The sequence below is a fragment of the Pelodiscus sinensis genome, chromosome 5, assembly GCF_052426305.1.
Source record: "Pelodiscus sinensis isolate ZL-2025 chromosome 5, ASM5242630v1, whole genome shotgun sequence".
Lineage (NCBI taxonomy): Eukaryota > Metazoa > Chordata > Testudines > Trionychidae > Pelodiscus > Pelodiscus sinensis.
In genome coordinates this window covers 88,529,888-88,552,782 of record NC_143056.1, presented here as the reverse complement: position 1 = coordinate 88,552,782, position 22,895 = coordinate 88,529,888, and the positions used below count along the sequence as shown (strand labels likewise).

The following is a 22,895-nucleotide window of genomic DNA, read 5'->3' as shown; positions in this document are numbered from 1 at the left end:
CCGGTATTTCAATAGGTAAGGATAGGAATTCATCAAGACAGATGAGCCAGTTTGTTTCTTTAAAACAATATTGGACCAAGCCATCCAGTACTGTAATTAAGTCTTTAAAAGCTAAGAGGTAGATAGGAAAGAAGCTTTTCATCTGTGATTTGGGGGAAAAAACAATTAGCTTTTACAATGCAGTGGCAATTTTTAAGCATGGTCTGACTCCAGTGTAGAAGCTAGATCCCTCCGTTAACACACAATTACTACATAAATACTCCTTTTCAGATTGAAATGATGAAGGTAAGAGAGAATATGGTTGTTCCTAAAACTGCTCCACTGAAATTCTGCATATATTTGTATTTGTTACATTTTTCTATCCCTCTTTCTCTTAAGAGCAATATTAATTAATTAATGTTTATCAGCACAAAAGAGATTAAATAGTCAGCACAATATGCATAGCAGGAAAACCTTGATGGTACAGATTTCCTGACCTGAGTGACTGCAGTCTTAGCATTACATAAATACTAAGATGTTTATTCATTTAACACACTAGCATATTAACAAGCACTTTTCAGTGACAGGGAACTTACTAACAAAACTAGAGAAGGAGAAAGTATTAAAAATGTCAGGACCATTTAAATATATATGACTTAGCTGCCAAGGTACTTCAACGTTTGGATATTGATTTGGTAGGTGATGATAATCCTTGCAAAATAACTATTTTTGGATCGAGACTCCTGTAATGCGTGATTTTCAGATGCCAAAGAACTTCAAGCTCCCTTCTTCACCCAACATCCATCCCACACCTCCTCCTCCATTAATATGGAAGAGTGCAGCCCTTGACCACTTTCCAAATTCTTAGAGAGGTCCTCCCCATCAAAAATTATTGCCCACCCCTGTACTAGAGCAAGGCCACTGGTATTATTTACTCCACAGGCTGATCAAAATGTGGCTTTCTTCTTGTCTACTTAAACTAAAGCTACTTTAGAGACATTGGTGCACAGTGGTTCTGTATTGGCAACTTTGTGCTTGCAGCCAACAATTCTTCTGGCATTAGTACAATATTTATAGGACTACGCTGCTATATTCTTATTCATAAAGAGTTACTCCTATTGGTTTCAATACACTACTTAGAGTAAGGAAGTATTCAAATTTGTATAGAGTTATCAAAATCTGGCCTTTAAAATTGCAAACTCTCCAAGACAGGAGCCAGTTCTTAAACTGTGTTATTACAGAGCCCAACAGAATCAGGTGTCAATCTTGACTGGACTGTTTGGATGCAATAACAATTATTAAAAACAACAAATGGTCTGGTAGCACTTTATAAACTGACAAAACCTGTAGATGGTATCATGACCTTTCATGGGCACAGCCCATGGACACTTCTTCACATGACCGGAGTTACGAGTTTGGGATATGAAAACTTGAAATAAGTAGGAGAGGGGAAGGGAAGGGAGGAGAGAAAAAAAAAGAAAAAGGGAGGGGGTGAGAGACAGAGCATCATTAAGTATCTGGGGAATGGGTACTTAAACCTAAGCAGATAAAATCAAAATCAATAGATAGATTCCTAAGACAGGAAGGATACTGCTCAGAGAGCTGTTAGCACCTTCAGTGGTTATAACTCGGCTACCCCCTGAAGCTCCATAACAATTATTGACATTCTTTCAATTCCTTCTCTTCCCCAAGGAAGTAAGTTTCCATATTTTACTTTGTTATAAAACAGGTTTCTGATTTCTCAGGTCTTTCAAGTGAATACCATTAATTTCTGAGGTACTTTGAGACTATCCAGCGCCACAGTATAGCAGTCTCATGGCAAGATAAAGACAGTTGCCATTTGTGACATGCACAGCTATTTCCTGCATATTCTTGCGAGACCTTATTTAACTCAGTTTGTGTTGTGCGTGGGGGGTTGTACTGTATTAAATGTAAAATGTATCCATTATTGTGGACTGGGATTGCATGTTACCTCTCTATGGGAAGAGATGATGTGAGGCCTTGGAGTTCATAAGACAATATTGAAAACGTGTCAGACAAAGAAAGCATTTTTGGAAGTAAATATGAAGTGGATTTTCTGGGGACTATAATAGAGAGAAGTTAATGCAAATTCCTTCACTATTCCTGAAAGCCTTTTAAAGCTTTACCATGAGAAGTTCATACCTGTTGATTACCTGTTCCTGGAACTAGATTAAAGGCCCAAGCCGTATAAAGAACAGCCTGCCCTCTGGTTCAGACTCTGAGTCAGTGTTGAACTTCTAAGTACAAGGAAAAAGCCAGTTTTGGGTTTTGAAGGACTGACACCAGAGTTTCAGGTGAGGTTGGGGTGATATCTGGTAAGCTTTTAGCACACATGTAGGTCCTTTATTGTTTTAAAATATTTACTTTGTCATGCTTTCACCTTAAGAATTATGTGCTTGGTTAGCAAAAGTTGTGTGGTACCTTGTGTTTGGTGACAATTAAAATTTTTATAAGTCTGTAGAGGGAAAGCGAAGCACAGATGTTGGCCAGTTCAGGCAGTTTGACATGCTGGAAATATCACAGAATTACTAGGGAACTGTACATCCTGGATAAACCCTGCTCCCAAGGATCTTCACCAGAGAGAGGTGATGGCTGTGAGCTAAAAATTCAAACTGGATGCCCTTGTTGGCCCATGGAGGAGGAATGCTTGTCCTGATCCTAACACACCAACTTCCAGCTAACATCTGTTCTGAAGCAGAGTGGTTGCTTGGATGTTATTCTGGACAGTGATTTATTTGCCTTTCAGTTGTAAACAGATCCTGTAGGAAGTCAAGTCCTTCTTTGTCTATTCATTTGCATCTGTGGTAAGGAAGCTCTTTTATTAATGTATTTTTAGGTTCCAACAAAGCTAGTTACTCATCTTTAGGATCATAGTCAGTGGGTTGATTAGCATTCTCATCTATCATGTTACTCTGCAGTTATTCTGCTGAGAATGCAAACTGTTCATACTAGTAAATCTGGTCCTGTAATGTGGAGTAGAAGTACTATATCCACACACAATAACTTGATTGCAGTTCTCTTAAGGGTCTTAATCAGATGCCATTTTTAATGCAAGGTTTCTGTGCAAATCCAGTGGACTCTGGTGAACAACAGTTTCAATGTAGGTTTCATGGATGAGGCTCAGGCCCACCTGTGGGCAGTGTGGATCTCTGGGGGAGATCTACCACAGACTGGAGATTGGGGGAGTGTCAGCCCCAGTTATGGGCAGCAGAGGGCTCAAGTGCTTTGCCTCAGATGGCACAAGGCATAGAGCTCAAATGAGACGGGAACAGCCTCAGTCCTGGGCAGCACTGAATTTGATGGTAGGAGGGTTAGTCTTGGCTAGATAGGGCTTGGTTGCTCAGCCCCAGTTAGGGGCAGCATTGTGTGTGGAGCTGGGAATGGGTAATACAAGGCTCAAGTTCTCAGCCCAACTGCGGGCAGTGTGCTGCAGTGAGCTTGGGGACTCGTGCTTGCTTAGCAAAAGTTGTATGGTACCTCCACAATGGTGGGGTTGGCTCTAGCGAGCCCTCCAACTGGAAAGGGCAAGGAAAGCTTTAAGCTCAGGTGAGGCCCAGCTGTCCCATTTTTACTTTAGGAAATAATGTCACTTACTGAGAAGTACAGGCAGTCCCCGGGTTACATGGATCCGACTTACATCGGATCCCTACTTACAAACGGGGTGAGGCAACCCCGCACTAGCTGCTTCCCCCCAGCAGACCAGGGAGATGCGAAGCTAGCGCCCCCCCAGCAGACCAGGGAGACGCGTAGCGGCTTTTCTCAGCAGACACCTCAGCTTGAGAATAAAGAACTGAGGGAAGTGAGGTGTGGGAGAATAAAACTGAGCTCTGGAGAAATGTTTGGCTAGAGTTTCCCCTACAATATGTACCAGTTCCGACTTACATACAAATTCAACTTAAGAACAAACCTACAGTCCCTATCTTGTACGTTACCCGGGGACTGCCTGTATTGTGTTAGCCTCAACACAGCGTTGAGTCTTTTAGTGAAAGGCACACAGAAAATGACAGTACAGAAACAAGTCGATATTAACTTTTTGCTTTATAATTTTTTCATTTAAAAACTTTTTTCCCTAGATTACACACTTCCCATTTCACAGTGTTGAGCAGAGCACAAGTCAAGAAAATACTAAAGAAGATTCTATAGAAATGCATTATTCATCCTATAAAACAGCCTACAATCAATCCACAGATTAATGTTCCAAGAAAATGATAATGGATGCCCGACAAAGGAGTATAAAGGAAGGGAAAAAAGAAAAAGGAACAGAAAAAGTGAGAGAGAATTAATACAAAACCAAAGGGGGGGAGGGGAGAGAGAGAGAGGAGAGAGATACTAATCAAAACTATATGCCTTAGTAAGATCTAGCAGTTTGAATTCTGAATGCAGGAATAGACTTTAGCACAAAAATGGACTAAAACTGGCTGATAAAAGATTTCAAAAAATAAATTGTAAGTGGATGGGGCATTTTTAGTGGTCCCACAGAGGACTGCTCATCAGTATCTTTATCAATGATATGCAAGAAAATATAACCTTCTTCTTGGTAAAGCTGGCAGATGAAACCCCAGTTGTTGGAGAGGTAAATTATAAGGGTAGGTTCATACAATTCAATGATCCGGATCACCTCTGAACTGGACTTACTTGAACAGCTTATGGTTTAATGCAGCAAAACGCAATATACCTTCATAATGGTAGACTGTGTTTTTGGAGGGGAATGTTACTGAAAGGGACTTAGGAGTCCTTGTGGGCAGCCAGCTGAACAGAATCTTCCAATGCAGCATGATTGTTAAGAACCCCCAACCCCCTCCCACTCCCAACTCAGCACATGAGCCTTGGATGTATATGCAAGGGAATAAAGGGAGTAGGGAATAAAAGTAGGGAGAAATTACTATAGAATACAATATTAGAGATTGTTATTGGAATACTATGTCCAGTTCTCTTTTTCACATCTAAGAGCATATTGACAAATTGGAAAGGCCTCAAGAAAAAATAAATCTATACAAATGATTTAAGGTCTAATCTGTTTTACAGTGAGATACTATAGGAATTCTATTTATCCTAAAGAAGGTGAATTATGATCTGTACATTTCTACATGGGTGAAGATCTCTGATAGCATAAGGCTCTTTACATTAGCAAACAAAGTCATAACAAGATCCATTGGCTAGAAGTTAAACAAATTCAGACCAGAAGACAGGCAACATTATAACAAGAAATATAATTAATCATTGGCACAACCCTCCTACCGAGTGAAAGATTCTCTTACTACAGCCGGTCCCCAAGTTACGAACCAAACGCTTAGCCATAACTTGAAGTGTTCGTAACTCAGATCCCACTGTTACATGGTGACCGTGCTGTTCGTAAGCATGAATCGTGTTCGTAACTCAGGGACCACATTTATGACCGCTTTGGTCGTTAGTGCGGATGGTCGTAAGTGGAGGTAGTTGTAAGTTGGAGACCAGCTGTAATTTCAATGGAAACTTGGTGCCTAATTTTTGGTGCTCTAGTTTTAAATTAACATTTTAAGCTATTCCTTATATTAGACAGAAGTTATGGGGGCTTGAAATAGGAGCAATTCTATTGTCATAACATAGAATCATAGAATACCAGAACTGGAAGGGACCTTGAGAGATCAAGTCCAGTCCCCTGCCCTCACGGCAGGACCAAGTGCCATCTAAACCATCCCTGATAGATGTCTCTCTAACCTGCTCTTAAATATGTCCAGAGGTAGAGATTCCACAACTTCCCTGGGCAACTTATTCCAATATTTAACCACCCTGACAGTTAGAATGTTTTTCCTAATATCCAACCTAAACCTCCCTTGCTGCAGTTTAAGCCCATTGCTTCTTGTTCTATCCTCAGAGGCCAATTTTTCTCCCTCCTCCTTGTGACACTCTTTTAGATACTTGAAAACTGCTATCATGTCCCTTCTCAGTCTTCTCCTTTCTAAACTAAACACAGCCAGTTCTTTCAGTCTTGACTCATAGTGTCAAGGTAGATGATTGCAACGATCCTTGCCGCTTCAATATCTAAAACCAAATGTTATGCAGTTCTCAGTGAGAACATAGGGCCTAAACCTGCAAATAGTCAGTCACTCCAAGTATGCTTCAGTAAACCACACACACTGGGTTTATACTTCTTCCCACAAATGAATGAAACCCCTCTCAGTGAAGAGGGGCAGCACAAGACTTTCCCACCACTTAAATTCTCAAAATAAGGATTAAGTGGGATTGAAGATATTGTGTGGGCCCTGTGCACAAGGGTGAATTTCAACCATTTTTGTGGAAGAAAGGTTTCCTAAGAGTACATTTGCAGGATTAAGTCTGTAAACAGATCTATTTAAAAATAAACTATTTTTAAAGTACACACAACAGTAAATATGATCTGCATGTACATAAAATTACTATTTTTCCTCATTTACACAAATCTGATATTCCAGTACAGATATAAAAATGAGCCTTCTATATATTTTTCAGAAAATGAAGATCTATATTACACTCATTAGGCTACAGCAGTAAATGCTTGCTATTCCAATCAGTGTAATATCACAGTCTCACATGCAATTTCTACACATCAAAAGTTTAAATGTACCATAAAAGAAACAAAAGAATCTCTATTACTAAACCTCTGGATCTAAAATCAGCTCCTGAGAGTTTTTAAAAGATTGACCAAAAGGATTTGTTTACTTCTCTATATATCTAGAGTAGATAAGGGATATTCTATATTATATAAAGCCATATAACAGCAAAATATTTTATTTTTATTGTATTGCATGCATACTAAACATAAAAGCTATACAAAATAAATCTTCAATGAACAACTGAAGACAAAGGCAAGAATCTGATACACAATGCTCTACATGTGTCACTTTTAAGTATTAGCTAGATTATTAAGAAGAGAAACGATTTCTATTAAGATCTGTCTAGAAACCACTGTTCCATCAATCTAATACAGACTCCTTCCTGATGTATCAATTCAGAGAAGGGGGAGGGACGGCGGAGGACGACGACCGGGGGGGGAAGAGGGGGGAAGAGGATTGTGGAAATATGCACTAAAATATTTGCTTAATTTTAAATCTTTCAATCAAACCTTGAAATTTCCTTTCTTCTAGTTATGACAATAAAACATTAGATTGTTAGTCAGCAACTTAGAATTCCAGTTAGCCTATAAACAGTCATGGATACTCCAATAATAATAAAATTTCAATCTACTTGCAAATGCCAGATATTACCCAGGGTCAGTAAAGTGCGCACATCATTTAACAGAGGAAAACATAAAATTGTATTAGTAAAATGTCCCAGAAGTAGCTTCCTTTTTATAGTAGATACATTACGACATTGCCAGTATGACTGTGGATGAAATATTAGACATATTTCTCACACCAACATGCTCTACTTTAAACAGGATATATTTATTTAAGGGAAATTTAATGGCCTGTGCTAAGCAAGGGGGTCAGATTTATGACTAGTATGGTCCATACTGACCTTAAAATTTATTCATCTATGCTATAACTTTTCATAGTTTGCAAGATTGTTGTCATGCATTGTTAAACTATTTTTAATTCTACCCTACTAGGTAACAATTCAGGGGGTATATTTAAAAATATGAGGCATATGCAGATTTATAAAGAAATATACAAGTAAAATGGTCTATATTTATTAGAAAATGAAATTACTAAAAGAGCAATTGTCACACATTGTTCCGAAAGATTTCAGTAGCAAAAGAGAACCTATACAAATAAATAGGGTAGCTGAGAATCTTTGAATCAAGTATCATCAGTCAATAAAATAAGTTAATTTGAGTCACTTTACAGTACATGTGTAAAGTGGTACGGCTGTTTCAAATATAAAGGAGTATTACCATTTCACAACAGCTACAGAGAGCAAAAGAAACTATTACAGAGGCCAGACATCATAACAAGAAAATAGCTTCCAAATGGCCTCAGCATGAATTTAATTACATTAGATATTAGATTATGTTTCCATAGCATTTCCACCTAAAAATCTCAAAGCACTATACATTAAGAAAATTTAACTCTGAAATCTTCCCATACAGCAAGTGTGGTATGTTACCCATACTTTACACATGGGGAAACAAAGGTAAAGAGGTTAGGGACGCAGTCACCCAGCAAGTCAGTGATAAAGTGAGCAGAGAAGTAGCTTGTTAAGATACTTTCTTGCAAACATATTGATTTACAATCCTCCAAGCATTTTTTCATGTCAGTAAATATTTGTAGAATCTAATCAATCATAATGTGTAATGCTGTAAAAATCCATTTGCTTATATATATATATTATCATCACATATCAAGTCAGCTTCATCACTGAGAAGGTTTACTTAGCTGTAAGTGTCATGGAAAAGTATCCAGATAACATTTGATTCCCTCCTGTGTTAGTAATTTGCTCTTTTCTGATTCTTTTCCCACTTAGGGGCAGGTGCTATAGTGTAATAATGCATGGAGATACCAAAATGAAAAAAATAATTCCAAAGACAAGTTAAACAGTGTTCTTCTAATTATAGAAGTCAAATGGAAAAGAAATTCCCTATCAATACTAACAAAAGTTATGTGAAATCTAGACTATCCAAGTGCTTATTAATGTGTATTAATTAATGGTTCGGTCACAAAAATATAATGCTATTTAAGAACCAAGATAAAAAGAAGAGCATATATGAAACTATAAAGTTTTCACACAAAGGCAAAAAGTACTATGTTGCAATACTGTAAATTTAATACAAGCTCTTAATTGAAGTCTTATTAAAAAAAACAAACAAAAAAACCAAGCTTTCTAGCATGTGAACAAGTCAAATGTGTCTTATATGGCTTTAAAAAAATGTAAATAGGCAACAAGCAATTAAAGGAAGTAAATTACAGGACATTACTGGATTATTTACACACACACACACCCCCACACACACACCCACACCCACACCCACAAATTGGCAACCTGTTGGGAGAGTCAGTCAGTCACTTGGAAATTAGTATTAAGATCATACTATCCTTTATTAGGATATTCATCTTACATTGCAACATGAAGTTCACTTCAAGTCTTAGTAATTCCAATATTGTTAAATAGATTCTAAAAATAAAGCCAATGTTAAATTATAGGTGCATTTTGTTGTTACTATTGAGCCATATAACTGCCATACATTAAACCCCATCTTTGCATTAATACAAATACTTTAATGTATGGTTTATATAATGGGAAAATATTCACACAGTTGACAAAATGGCAGAAAAGCTAAATTTTCTTTTTCTGAGGACCACTTTGATCAAACTAAAAGCTGTAATTCTTTTGCAATTGAAGTAGCAGCTCAAATGGTCAGGTTATTTATGCAACTAGATTAGGTTTTACACATTACCACTACATCTTTCAGAACAGGCTACAAACTTCACTGCACTGAAGTATGGATTAAGGCCCTGATTCATTACATCCTTCCTCTGGAGGGCAACATTTAAATGCATATTTTAAATGCTTTACTAAAATTGGATCTAGAAGTTGATTCAACTCATTATGAAGCTTGTTCAGAAACCAAGTTATGGCCTTCTACAGTATTAATTGCCCTACACCTCTTCAGAATCTCCTAAGCAATTCTTAAAAGTCATTTTGTCAACCTGTTATCTTCCTTTTAGGGAGTTAGCCATTGTTCATGATCTATCAAAGCTTCCTGTGAATAGCCCGTGTAAATTAACCACCTAAAGACAGAACTGATACTTCTACACATCTTCAGAAAAGCACTAAATAGTAAATTATCTTCCAAATACCTAGTACTACCAGAACAGAACCTTGAAAACAAACTAGCTAAAAGTCCAATCAGACCAGTAATTCCCATTTTTAAAATATCTTTGCATGTTTAAGCATTCAACTCAGAGGAGCATTTAAATTTCTTGTTAATCTTGAAAAATCTATAGTTTATTCTTTCACGAATACACAGGGAGTTCTTGTGTATATACTCACTGCATGGCCATGCAAGTTACCAACCTAAATTGCCTTTACATTTAACATAGAATAGAACCCCGTATCTCATCTATGCAGAATTTGTTTTGTATTCCAGCTTAAAAGTTCAACAAATACAAAAGCACCTTTGAGGGGAGGAAGAAAAATAAGTCAGCATATGAAACATCAGTTTTTTCTCATACAAACTAACACATGTACATATACTCTGTGAACAGAATTATTTTGTTTGTAGATTCATGTTGCAAAACATCTGGAAACAGAACATCAACTGTGGTGACTATAAAACAAGTTGTTATGGAAGCATCCTCCAAACTATCATGTCTGTCACAGCAATACATCAGTTAACCCCCACACCTCCACAAAAAAAATAAATAAATAAATAAACAAACAAACCACACACCCCAACCACCCACACCCAACAACATGAGAACTTACACCTCAGCACTTCTTGCTACTGGTTTTTAACAATCCTCTGTCTAGCTACATCTGCCAAATATAAAATCTTTCTTGCAGGCTTTTTTGTGCATGCATTTAAAGGATATAACGTAGTCTACCTTTTATACAGTATCAGTTCAGACACCAATACAATACTATTTTCTATAATTTAATTTTTATTTAGAATATTGTCACCAATAATTTATACCATTCTATTGAAATCCTTTCATCTAATCCTGTAACAGTGAGGAATAAACTTCAAAAGGGGTTTTATATAAATGCTATAGTAATTAAGTTTAGTGACCCTTCAAAATACATTTTTTAAAAGTTATACTATTAGTAGTCAAAATCAAAACCAGAACCAGCCTCCAGGAGTTTCTCACATGCTATATTTTGAAATTAAAATGAAAATCTATACCACAAACATCTGAATGTTTGTGTTCCTTTCCTAAATGTTGAATGAAATCAGAATACCAAGGTTAATATTATATCAGCAACATCCCATGCACTATTGACCATAAGCATACTTTTCAGTTCAAAATAAGTGTTTCAAAATAAAATACAAAATTTCTCCCACCAGAACACACAATCAAATTCCATGTTTTCCTACCTCAATCAGGAAGTCTCCAGTTCTCAAGCCAGCTTGCCATGCTACTCCCCCTTCGTCTACAGATTCCAGGTACTGCAAAGCAGGAAAGGCTGGAGTTGGGGTGAATTCTTCAATAGGTGTATCAGCTTTGAAAGTAAACCATATTAATGTTAAAACCATGTTAAAATGTAAATAAAAACAATATTTGCACACAATTGTACTGAAAGAGACTCTCATTATGAATTATGTAAGGCCAAAAATGTACTTGGTGGTAAAAGTAAATTAGGCTCTGCCTCAGATAATCTAGATACAGGTAATCCCTTGGCCTTGGTTCGCTACATTTCTCGATTTCTGAGTGCATTCCCCTTTACTGATCACCCACATAAAGGAATAAAAAAGTGTAATAGTTCAGTTTTGTTAGTGAATGTCAAAGCCTTTTGGAAAGATAGTGTCTATTAAAATGCCCATCTCATTCTCTGAAAGAGTTAATATGGTTTCATGATCTATAGCTGGAAGGACAAGTTTTTGCCAACATTAAATGAAAATATAAAATCAAGCTAAGTTATTCTTTATATTCATATGAATCTCAAAACGTGAGCAGAAGAGATATCAGTTTCTATGCAAGAGAAGACACAGCAGGCCTGGTAGCAGCCCTGTATCAAAGATTTAGGTAAAAGATCTAAAGCCCTTAATAATCCTGAGGAGTTCTGATCCCTGAATGTGAGAGCATATAAGTGTGACTCAGAAATGCTTGGGCTTACACAGAGATGTAACCTCTATTTGCTCCATAGACAACTCATGGTAGTTAATCAACAAAGTGGTAAAACAACTGGCTTTCCTGGGAGTCCCCCTTCACATGCATTTAACCAGGATGACAGAACAAGTGCATTCACAATGATTAAAAACAACAATCGTAGTGAGGGAAGAAAAAAATATGATATCCCCAGAATGAGGGTATGGAATATCCTTCATGACCACACATGGGCAACCCTTTAGTTGGAGCAGGGCAAGGGAGAACCCACAGAAAAACTGAGGGGGAGGAAGAGATGGAACATACCATCAATACATTTTTAAAACATAAAGGGAGTAAAATGTACTGACACTAAAGCTTAAGTTGAGAAGCAGAGCACTAAATGTGAGGCTTCACTCTTAAAAATCCTCTAAAAGTAGATTATTGTCTAAGAAAAAGGTTAACATATTTTAACATATGAAAAAAAACCAGTTCTTAGAACACACTACAGGCCATGCAACATACGTGCAGCTTCTGAAGATGTAATAAAGATCATTTTTCCATACTAAAATTGTATTCATGTCACCTTGCGCAAGATCCACACCTATTTTAAGCAAAACCCTAACCTGCCTTTTTATTTGCTATTCATAAATATAATTTAAACAGACTGACATTTGAAATACACAGGGTAAGAATTTTTTCCTCTGAAACAAGATGCCTGTAGTTTGGCTTAGATGGTCAAGTATATGGCAAAAATGTTGAAACTACCCTGGAAATAAAAATAAAACAAACTTTCTCCCCCAAGGAAGAATATATATGAAAGAGCTCTGCACAAAACCTAAACTGCTCAAACAGAAAGCACTAAAATACATCTGAGTAGCACAGCATACAGCAAACACTGTTGTCTAGCAACCAAGTGCACCAAGAATAATTCCTGCTTATTTGGAGATGTGAATGTATATATTGTATATATTTACACACAGACACACAGAAAAATGCATACCTTTTGCCCCTCTGAGCACAAATCCAAATCCTTCATTGTCTTTTTTCTGCAGGACCACTGCCTTTTCTTCTATAATGCAGTCACTGTAGAGAGAATTCCGAGGATAGCGACCATTATTACATCCCTTCATCACCACTGTAGTAGCTGCTCCTCCAGTGTGCAGGTTCATCATCATCACAGCCAGTTAATCAAATAATATTGCAGTAACCAAGCATGAGGGAAAAAAATACAGCTAACAATGGAAGGGGAAGACAAAAGACAAAGCTTAGTGGTAAAAGAGAACATGACAATGCAACTTAAAAAGGAATGAAAAGGCAGAGAGAGGGGAGAAAGAGGAAGAAATCATGCATGGTGGTTTGTATTCTGTATGAATGACTGAACGAATGTGTGATCATGTCATCTGTGGGTTAGCTAGGATTCTAAAAGAAAAGAAAGTAAGTGAGCTGAATGACAATATCATTAATAAACTCCTCAATCATGGATGTACCAGATGCATCTTCTAGTGAAGCCAAAATGAAACCAACCAGAAGAAAAATGAGGCAGCATTCTAAAATTTAAATTAAATCTGTTTTCTATATTAGCTAGCTAAAAAGGCACAAATATAGTCGGAAAGCTATGCCTTGCATCAAAAGCCCTTTTTCAATCCTATTGAATGTTGCATGCTGCAAGAATCCCACATGATCATCTGACAACCTACAATGCTAACAACGTGCAGCTGCCTTGGCGTCATCAAGCACAAATCTCCACAGCATCAAGAATCTGCATAACTGAAATAGTAACAAGGCAAGTGCAGTCATGAAAACAAAATTTTTAAAAAATATTTCATATTCCCTGCAAAACAGAGAAATGCTATACAACAAGGCAATAGCAAAAAGCGCCCAGTATTGACCTAAAGAAAATGTAACTTTATGATTCTTGTTCACATCAAAGAAAAAAGTAGACACTGGGTAAAGAAAATGCAGTTTTGCAAAATAAGCAATTAACCACAGGCTTAACTTGGATACTTATATATTTTAAAGTCCAGCAATAAAGATTTAAGTGGCTTGAACTTTCTCACCTTTCTTTCATCAGTATAGGGTAATTAGAATTAGGTTAATAAGTGAATATATGATAAGAATTAAACAAATTTAAGCACAGCTATCAAAGACAGAAATACTGCCAGCCCATTAAAACTTGCATGGCATTTTCCAAATAAGGACAAGGTTAGAGGTTAAATTACTAGCCACAAACAAAATGTACTACAAAATATAGTGGTGCAGTGGCTTAAAACTACAGTACTAGTAAAGATGGACATAAATACAAGTTAGGAGTGAAATTCAATTCTCAGTATTACACACATGCAGATCAACTTCATAAGGAGATGCTTGAGGGAGCCTTGAAACAGCACAATTGGCTGCTACTGCTCACCTATAGAATTCAGTCACTAAGGCTTCTGTTGCAGAGGGGAGGGAAACATTCACTATTGCAAGGTATTCAAACTGTTTCAGTACAATTATAAAAAGATCCCAGAGAAGAAGGAATTATGATAAAGGAAAAATGCTCTGAACAGAGAGCTATGATTGTGTCATCACACTTACCCCTCCCTCAAAAGAAAACTAATGGACACCTTCCTCTAGCACATTCATATTTTAAAGACCATTTCTTATAACTCAGCTTCACCTTACAGAAGTCCATTTTACAGGCACTTCAGATATAGAATCATAAAGCTGGAAGAGACCTCAGGAGGTCATCAAGTTCAGCCCCCGGCCCAAGGCAGGACCAATCCCAATTAAATCAACCCAGCCAGGGCTTTGTGAAGCCAAGGCTTAAAAACCTCTAGGGACGGAGATTCCACCACCTCCCTAGGTAACCCATTCCAGTGCTTCACCACCCTCCTAGTGAAATAGTTTTTCTTAATAGCTAACCTAGACCTCCCCCACTGTAACTTGAGACCATTGCTCCTTGTTCTGCCATCTGTCACTACTGAGAACAGCCTTTCTCCATCCTCTTTGGAATCTCCCTTCAGGAAGTTGAAGGCTGCTATCAAATCCCCCTCACTCTTCTCTTCTGCAGACTAAACAAATCCAAATCCCTCAGCCTCTCCTCGTAGGTCATGTGCTTCAGCCCCCTAATCATTTTGATTGCCCTCCACTGGACCTTGTCCAATGCATCTGCATCCTTTCTACAGTGGGGAGCCCAGCACTGGACACAAGACTCCAGATGTGGCCTCACCAGAGCCAAATAAAGGGAAATAATCACTTCTCTAGATCTGCTGGCAATAGGTAGAAAGATGATGAAGTTAAGTATCAGATGAGACATGCAAAATTTAGCACCCTCACTTTCGCCATTTTGGATTTCACTATCAACATTCCAGTGCCAAAGCAACTAGCTGAAATTCCTAAACCAGCGGTAATGCTGTTTTGCAGTGCTGGCGTGGCTGTGTTGGTTCCAGCACAGAAGACAGACAAGGCAGGTGAAGTTAACACCTTTTACTGGATTAACTTCTACTGGTCAAAGAGAAACTTCTGAAATATACAGAGCTCTTCTTCCATTCTGGGAAAGATACTCAGTGTCCTTGCAAAACACAAGGTGGAACAGGTTGTTTAGCATAAATAGTTTACACACTTTAGGGATGTGAAAGGTTAGCAGGTTAGCATCACCCTTAACAGTTTGGTTAACCAGTGAGGGCTGGAGCAGCTTGCCTCCTACTGCGGGCTGGACCATGCTCCAGCCCCACAAGGCACACCACAGACTGGGGCATGCCAGCCTCGCTGAAGCAGCCCTTGTCCATGGTGGGCCTGGGCATGCTGCATGCAGGGGTTGCTCTGACCTATAGCTGGGAGGGGAGAGGGAGCATGCTCCAGCTTCCCCTCCCCAGCCAGCTCTCCCTCTAATCAGTTAACTAGTTAAACATTAAGAGTTAACCAATTAAATGTGATTTTACATCTGTAATTCTAAAGAGATGATTCAAGGCTAAGCAACCCAAGTGGTTATAGATTGTTGTAATAAACAACATTAAGATAGTGGCTTTTATAGCTTTTTTACAGTATTGTAAATCATGCTGTTACATTTTAAGAATATCCATGCAGAGAAAAAAAAATTGAGAAAGTGAATCTGTGATCATTCCCTCCTCATCCCTTGTAGGAAAGTGGGACTTGCCTCAAACTTATGGCTGTCAACTAGTGTCTCAGAACAGAAGTTAAAAGGGGGAAAGAATAGGAATAAATTGATGTTTTTGCTGCTGCAGAGCCAGGAATCCAATCGCTGTAGCAGAACAGGCAAGGGAAGCTATCAATAAGCAATGAACTCATTTTTTCCTCTAAGATGACAATATGTCTAAGCCTAAACTGTTTCCAATATACTTTCCTTTGTTTATTTTGTCCTGATGGGCTTCTTTCAGCTATTATGCTGAATGCATTTAATTTATACAAGTCAAGACATGTGGAAGCTTGCTCACAGTCCACATAGGTCTAGCAGAATGAACTGTGCCCATCACATAGCTAGGTCACGTTATCGTGGATCAAGCAGCCTTGGCAGCACTTGCTCAATCTTGAAGGTGGTGTGAATACTTAGCTACAGGGTATTCATACAAGACTTTAACTACCCATAGTGCTCACCCATGGTGCTTTAGGCCCATTTCAGAGGGCTAGTGTCCAACAGACAAAAGGAACATTTTATACAGGCTGTTTGAGTGCATCATATGGCTCCACATGAGACTGAGTGGTCCCTGCTATGACGACGACTAAACGCCAAACTCCAGAAGGTAAAACACAAGCGAATTCAACAGAAATTATGTAAGAGGCATTTAATAAAGGAGTTGACAGGGCAATATCAGTTTTTTCTCCATCATCAAATTATGGCTTTTAGGTCAATAGTACTAAATAATCTATTACTGATGTTGGGCTTTGGTTACCTTACTACTGTGCTGGTTAAATCTGACACATACCATATATGAAATATGGTCAAACCACCTGCAGTAGTGTGTGACCATTGATTTTTTATATAGATATAGATAGATAGATAGATAGATAGATAGATAGATAGATAGATAGATAGATAGATAGATAGATAGATAGATAGATAGATAGAGCGCATATTTTCTCCAAATTAGCCATTTATAAGACAGGTTTAGCCTAGGTCTCTTTACTTCACAACAGTATTCAGCCTGTAATTTTGAGCTATCATCATCTGGCAGAAAAAAGTTCCAATTCTAAATTTGTTGGTGTTTGTTGAGTTTAAGAAAAGAAAACCACCATACCCATGCAGGAAAAAAAAATTTCTAATATAAAGCATATTCCTTTACATGTATGCAACTCCTTTTAAACCTGAACCATGTTGTGAGGCATGCAACTATCCTCAATTTTGCAGACTGGGACATGGATACAGGGAGGGTAGGTGTTTTGCCCAGAGCAAGAGAGAAATGCAAGTAGCTGCTTTATGCACATCTAATCTCTCTCTAGGTAGAAAAAAAATTAGCTTTCATCTATCCCACAGGAGTTCTCTGTGTCGATTCCCAGTTTTCATTCTTTTTAACAACCCATGTAGGCAGCTACATTTTGTTCTAATACTGCTTGAGGAATGGAAGGAATCTCACTGATATGATAGAGATTTGAGGCAATTCCTACAGACTATTTTATTGCAAGATACAATGAAATTCCAGTGAAATACAGGTTCTGCCACTGCTGGGATAGGTCAATCTGACTTACTATTTATAGGTATCTCCCTTACTGTAATGAGCTCAGGAACGAGAGGCTGATTCTAGTAATTAAGATTGTCAAGATTAATGAAGAGACTACATTTGATTGCTTGAATTTCCCTGGCCATTGATCATCCAGCTGTGCAATTCACTGTAGCAAAATGCAGAGATAGAATAATTCATTGAGCAGCTATAAATTATTTTTAAGTGGCAAGAGTGCATTTGGCACTATTCAAGGTAAGTGGGAAGGTACACAAATGGTCCCTGGCCCAAAATGCTTATAATCCTAATAGAAGTAGAATATTGTCTTTCTTCAATACTTATCTTCAAACTTGTAGTAGTCTCTCTGCAGTACCCCCCTTGCAGGGATCTCTGAATGTGCTGATGCTTACTTTAAAGCATATGTTGATACTAAATTCTCGTTATTTATTTTGGCAATTAATTATGTGATAGGCCTGAGAACTACAGAGGCTTGGGAAATGCTTTAACATCTCTACTGTATAGTCTTGGTAAGACTGTTCCCCAAGTGACCTTAAATATTGGATACATTTTAGCATTATTATTTTTGTTTCTCTGAAGCATGATTTTATCATTTTACAGCATATATGCATGGTTATTTTTTCTTATATCAAACTCTTCTTTTCATACAGAAAAGGAAGGTATACTTTTGGTTGTTAAAAGCAAGATTTTTTTATGTAGCATATATTACTTTTCAAGGCATGATGCCATTGAAGGAAAATGTAACCTTTTATCAGGATAAATATGCTAGGGCATATCCAGGAAACTAGACTGCAAATCCTCCTCGCATACTACAGTAACATCCCTACCACCTTTTACAGAAGAACTTGCCAGTAACAGTAACTGATGGTATACTAGTTGGGAAGTAGGAGAAGAATGAGACAAAGAGAACAGTGATTTTTTAAAGTAAGCTGTCCTTTGGTGTCTGCAGTGCCTGTAGTTGTGAAGTTCACAGGTTTACAAAATAGAAATTAAAGGAAAATATCAGCATTAGTCTAAAGTTTCTCCCCTTTTCCTTAAAGAGATCAGAGACTATTGAAAAAACAAAACCAATAATGTGTGTTCAGATTCTGCAATATGAAGGTGGGGAGTGACCTAATGATCCCTCCATATACATTTAGTTTTTACGTAAAATAATTCAATTAAGTTTGAGATGTTTTACAAAGAATCCTTTCATGAACCCATTACAAAAAGTCTCAAGGTTTGTTGTGTGTTTAGTGTGGGACTTTGATCGAGAAGAATCTATTTTATCTGAGGCTGTCAAAAATTAATTTGAAGATCCATCCCCCAAGATGTAAGGGAAGCTTCCTAAACTAGTTTCCCATTATCAACTATTTTCATTGATGGATGAGAAAGAGTGTAATCAAGAATGTAGAACAGGGGTGGGCAAAAAGGCTGGATCTGGCCTGCTGCCAAGCAGGTTGATCTGGCCCACTAAGGTCCTGCCACACCCTTGCTCCCAGGCCAATCAGAACCTAGGGAGAGGGTAGCACACAGTGCTTAGGAGTCAACCCTGATGGTTGACTTTAAGCGCCACACCAGAGGGCAGGAAGCGAGAAACTTTACACTTTCCCCCACCCCTGGCTAATTAGGTCTTGGGGGCAGGGAAAGCACATAAAGTTTCCTCCCACCCAGGCTCCACCCTGCAAGGAATGTGAGGCTTAGAAGCACCGCATGCTCCTTGCAAGACGGGGGCAGGGCAGGAGGAGACTTTGCATGCTCCCCTCTCCCCAGGCCCTGATTGGCCTGAGGAAATGCGCAAAATCTTCTCCCGCTCTGCTGCTCAGCAGTAGGGTGACTAAGCGCAGTGCTCCCTTGCAGGGTGGGGGCAGATGTAGTGTGCTCCCCTGCCCCCAGGCCTTTATTGGCCTGCAGGTGGGGAGCACGTAAAGTCTCCTCCCACCACCAGGGCCATGGGTGCCTAGAGGAAACTGCCAGCTGTTCAGAACACCTTGCAGTTCTCTCTGGGGGCAGCCCGGGGCCGCTTCAAAAAATTCTGAAGTGGCCTCCAGTCAAAAATTATTGCCCATCCCAGATGTAGAATATAAACTGACTTCGGAATTCTAAAACTTCCCAATACAACCAAGTGTAATAATATGTAGTAAATATGGAAAACACTGAGGCTATGTCTAGACTGCAAGCCTCTTTCAAAAGAGGCTCTTTCGAAAGATACTTTCGAAAGAGGCTCTTTCGAAAGAGAGCGTCTAGACTGCACGTTGAACTTTCGAAAAAGCGTCTTGTTTTTTCGAAAGAAAGCATCCAGTGAGTCTGGATGCTCTCTTTTGAAGAAGCCCTATTTACATTGAAGAACGCCTTCTTTCGAAAGAGGAACTTTCGAAAGAAGGCGTTCTTCCTCGTGAAATGAGGTTTACTGCCATCGAAAGAAAAGCCGCGTTCTTTCGATTTAATTTCGAAAGAACGCGGCTTGAGTCTGGACGCAGGGGAAGTTTTTTCGGAAAAAGGCTACTTTTCCCGAAAAAACCCCTGAGTCTGGACACAGCCTGACAGTCATCTAGACTTAAGAGTGATAAATAAAGCTAGAAAGGGACCTTAATGTTAAAAGAAAAGATAATGGAGATTATATATTTACAGCCAGCCATTGGATTTGAGCCAGCCAGGTGCTTGCAGAGTACAATGAACTCTCAGTGACCTTGTAAAGTTGAATAATAGAAATGGGATGAAATTTAATAGTGCAAATTTAGGCATTTAGGAATTAAGAGTTTTTGCTATGACCTGGGGACTTATCAGTTGGAAGCAACAGAGGAAGAGAAAGACCACAGTGTGTAGGGTGATCACAAGGCAACTGAGCCACTTATGTGATTTGTCCAGGAAAAAAAGCTAACGCAGTCGTAGGAGACATCAGGCACAAAGGGGAAGAAAATCCACTGCCTCGGTCACAATGGCAGAGTCCATGGAGATTTTTCACCTTCCTCTGTAGCAAGGGGCACAGGTATGTTCCACTTTTAAACTAGTGTAAATAGTGAATTCTCTAACTTGAAGTCTTTAAATCATTTGAAAACTTCAATAATTCATCCAGAGTTTAAGGGTCTATTTCTGAGGTGGACTGAAATGTGGACTGAAATGTGCAGGAAGGTCAGATTAGATCTTGATGATGGTCCCTTCTAAAATTAAAGTCTATGAGTGATGCACTCCTATATCAGTATCCCTTTTGTCATGGCATGGCTAGCAGACTTGAGACTCTTGCAGTGGAATCTCTCATTTTACTGAGAAACAAATACAAATCCCTTATCTATTTCCTCGCTTCCAATTTCTTTGTTTACTGCCCCTTTCCATTAATGTTTTAAAGTGCACATCCCTTGATGACTTCCTTTTCCATGCCACCAAAACAAAAAAAGCTTCATGCTGATTAGAACAGCAAGGGTGTGCACAGGTTTTCTCTCTGAGATACTACAGCTGTTTCTGTAGCTGAGCTGTTTCTTGAACACACATGTTACTTCTGCAGCTGGCTGGGTGCTAGAGACAGCTAAGATAGTGATGAGAGGCAGCAGAATGCTTTAAGATTGCTGCTCACAGGTTTACCCATGGCAGCATGCCCATCTTCCAGCCCCATTGGTCTAAAAGCCTTCAATATTCTGGCTGTAGAGCTGTCCACTCGAAAATAAAGTAAAATGTTCTTATCTGATTGCATCAGCCCACAGTCAGTTCCATCTCACAAGAAAATCTGTAGTATATGTTAGTATATATTCAGTGCTAGTCACCACAGTTTCTAGACACAGCAGAGAGATTAAGTAGTACAATAAGATGTCCAAGAAGGTCTCCTCTTTTTCCATATAGGAATATACATCACAATTTTGTAGAAGCAAAAGGGGTTAATGGAAGATTTTGGATATTTTTGGACTCTGGGGATTAAAAAAGGATTTGCATTTTATTATAAATGATTAAATGTGTTGGTGAATAGGGGAGCATTCACTATTTTTTCCAGCCTTATGATTAGTAAACATACAAGGAAAATTCACCATAGTGGTAAGAAGTGATCTGCTCTTTAAAATGCTACATATTTTCATTAATAAAATCTTTTAAAATACTGTAGACGACATAGCTCAGGTATAGTTTTCCACAAGTTTTCTACAGAGAAATTTGGATTCACTCATGTTTATCTTTCTGTCACTCAAAGTCTAACTCATAAATTACACTGTTTTCCATAGACACAAAATGTAACTACAAGTAAACTTGTATCTAAACCATACTTGTAGTCAATATCATAAGCTAAGATTTATGTAATATGGTTGGGGCAGGGACAGAGTGTGCAGAAGGAGTTAATCAAATTTGTGTCACAGGAATAAATTATCAGAATTGTAATACCTTAAAAAGAACAATGCCCTGGAGTTGGTACATCCACATTTACTGATGCTTGCAACAATCTGGTCAATTGTCATTGAAGCCAAAATGGCTTCGAGTTTATGCCTGCCACGGAGACAAAAATGATCAATGAAGCCTTATGACAGGGCCATTCCAGTAACCTCTATGTTGGTGACAAATGTAAAACTGGTACCTTGAACATTCAAGCACTGTCTGAAATGTCTTAAAGTTGCCATTTGAAGAGCTGGTGCTTAAAGTTTCACCTTATCTGAAGTATGCTGGCCAATAAGCCGTAAAAACAAAGTTGAGGACTGTTGCTTTTCTCAGATTGCTTCAACGGTTTGCTCCAGTAAGAGCTAGCTATTGTATTTTCACTTATTGGCCAGTGGGCACAAGATTGTTAACAGCAGCTGTAGGTAGTTAATTAAAGCCCAAGAGGAGAAGACAGGACTTTAGGCAAGTGTAATGTATGGGTGGCAACGAATTTCCAGATTGGTTAAGCACAGTAGGGAACTTTGGTGATGAGCAAAAGAACAAGGGGTAGGGACTGTTCAAACTTGCAATTGTCAATGATGTAATGATCAGGGATTTGCTTTTCTTTACCTGAAGTTCACAGACTTAGTATAGCAGTTGTTGCACTAGGCCTGTAATCATGTTCTTATTAACAACAGCCAGCAGACAACTGTCTTTGATGTACGAGTTTGTAGATGTGCAGATCTTGACTGGCTCATGGATCCTGCTGACTCTTGATCTCTAAAGACAGCCAGTTAATGCACCTAAATTTGTCCAATCTAATCAAACTTGTATTAGAAATGAACCATCAAATGGCTTCCCATTCTGAACTGCTCAAATCCACTGAAGATTTAGAGACTGCAATCTCACTTCTTTTCTCATCTGATGTGAAGAGGAATTGTTTCAAAGCCTCAGTGCTGATCACTGCCAGCATGGTACTGAACCAGCTGCCCTACAAATATCATCCATTGATCACTGCAATTTGAACACGTGTCAAAAGCAAAACGAGTAGCTAAATGAGTTCAACACTGGAATGTCAATGTGCAAGAAAAATAAGGAATATTGGTGGTCAACACAGGGAGCCAGTTTAGAACAGGCAATTACCTGGGTCAGTTTCTGCAGCCTCCAGTCAACTTTGTACTGATGGTGGAGGAAGGTGGCACCA

At 38.5% G+C, this 22,895-nt stretch overlaps 1 protein-coding gene across 10 annotated transcripts in view; it reads right to left on the bottom strand.

The window, feature by feature from the left end:
• The window catches only part of SHANK2 (SH3 and multiple ankyrin repeat domains 2), a 688,250-nt gene that overhangs the window by 209,267 nt on the left and 456,088 nt on the right, over positions 1 to 22,895 (bottom strand). For all 10 annotated transcript variants that reach the window (XM_075927688.2, XM_075927690.2, XM_075927695.2 and 7 more), the window contains 2 exons: positions 12,706 to 12,788; positions 10,994 to 11,118 (listed from right to left, as the gene is read on the bottom strand). In XM_075927688.2, the coding sequence (XP_075783803.2) occupies positions 10,994 to 11,118; positions 12,706 to 12,788 (208 nt within the window). The remainder of the gene's footprint in view (positions 1 to 10,993; positions 11,119 to 12,705; positions 12,789 to 22,895) is intronic.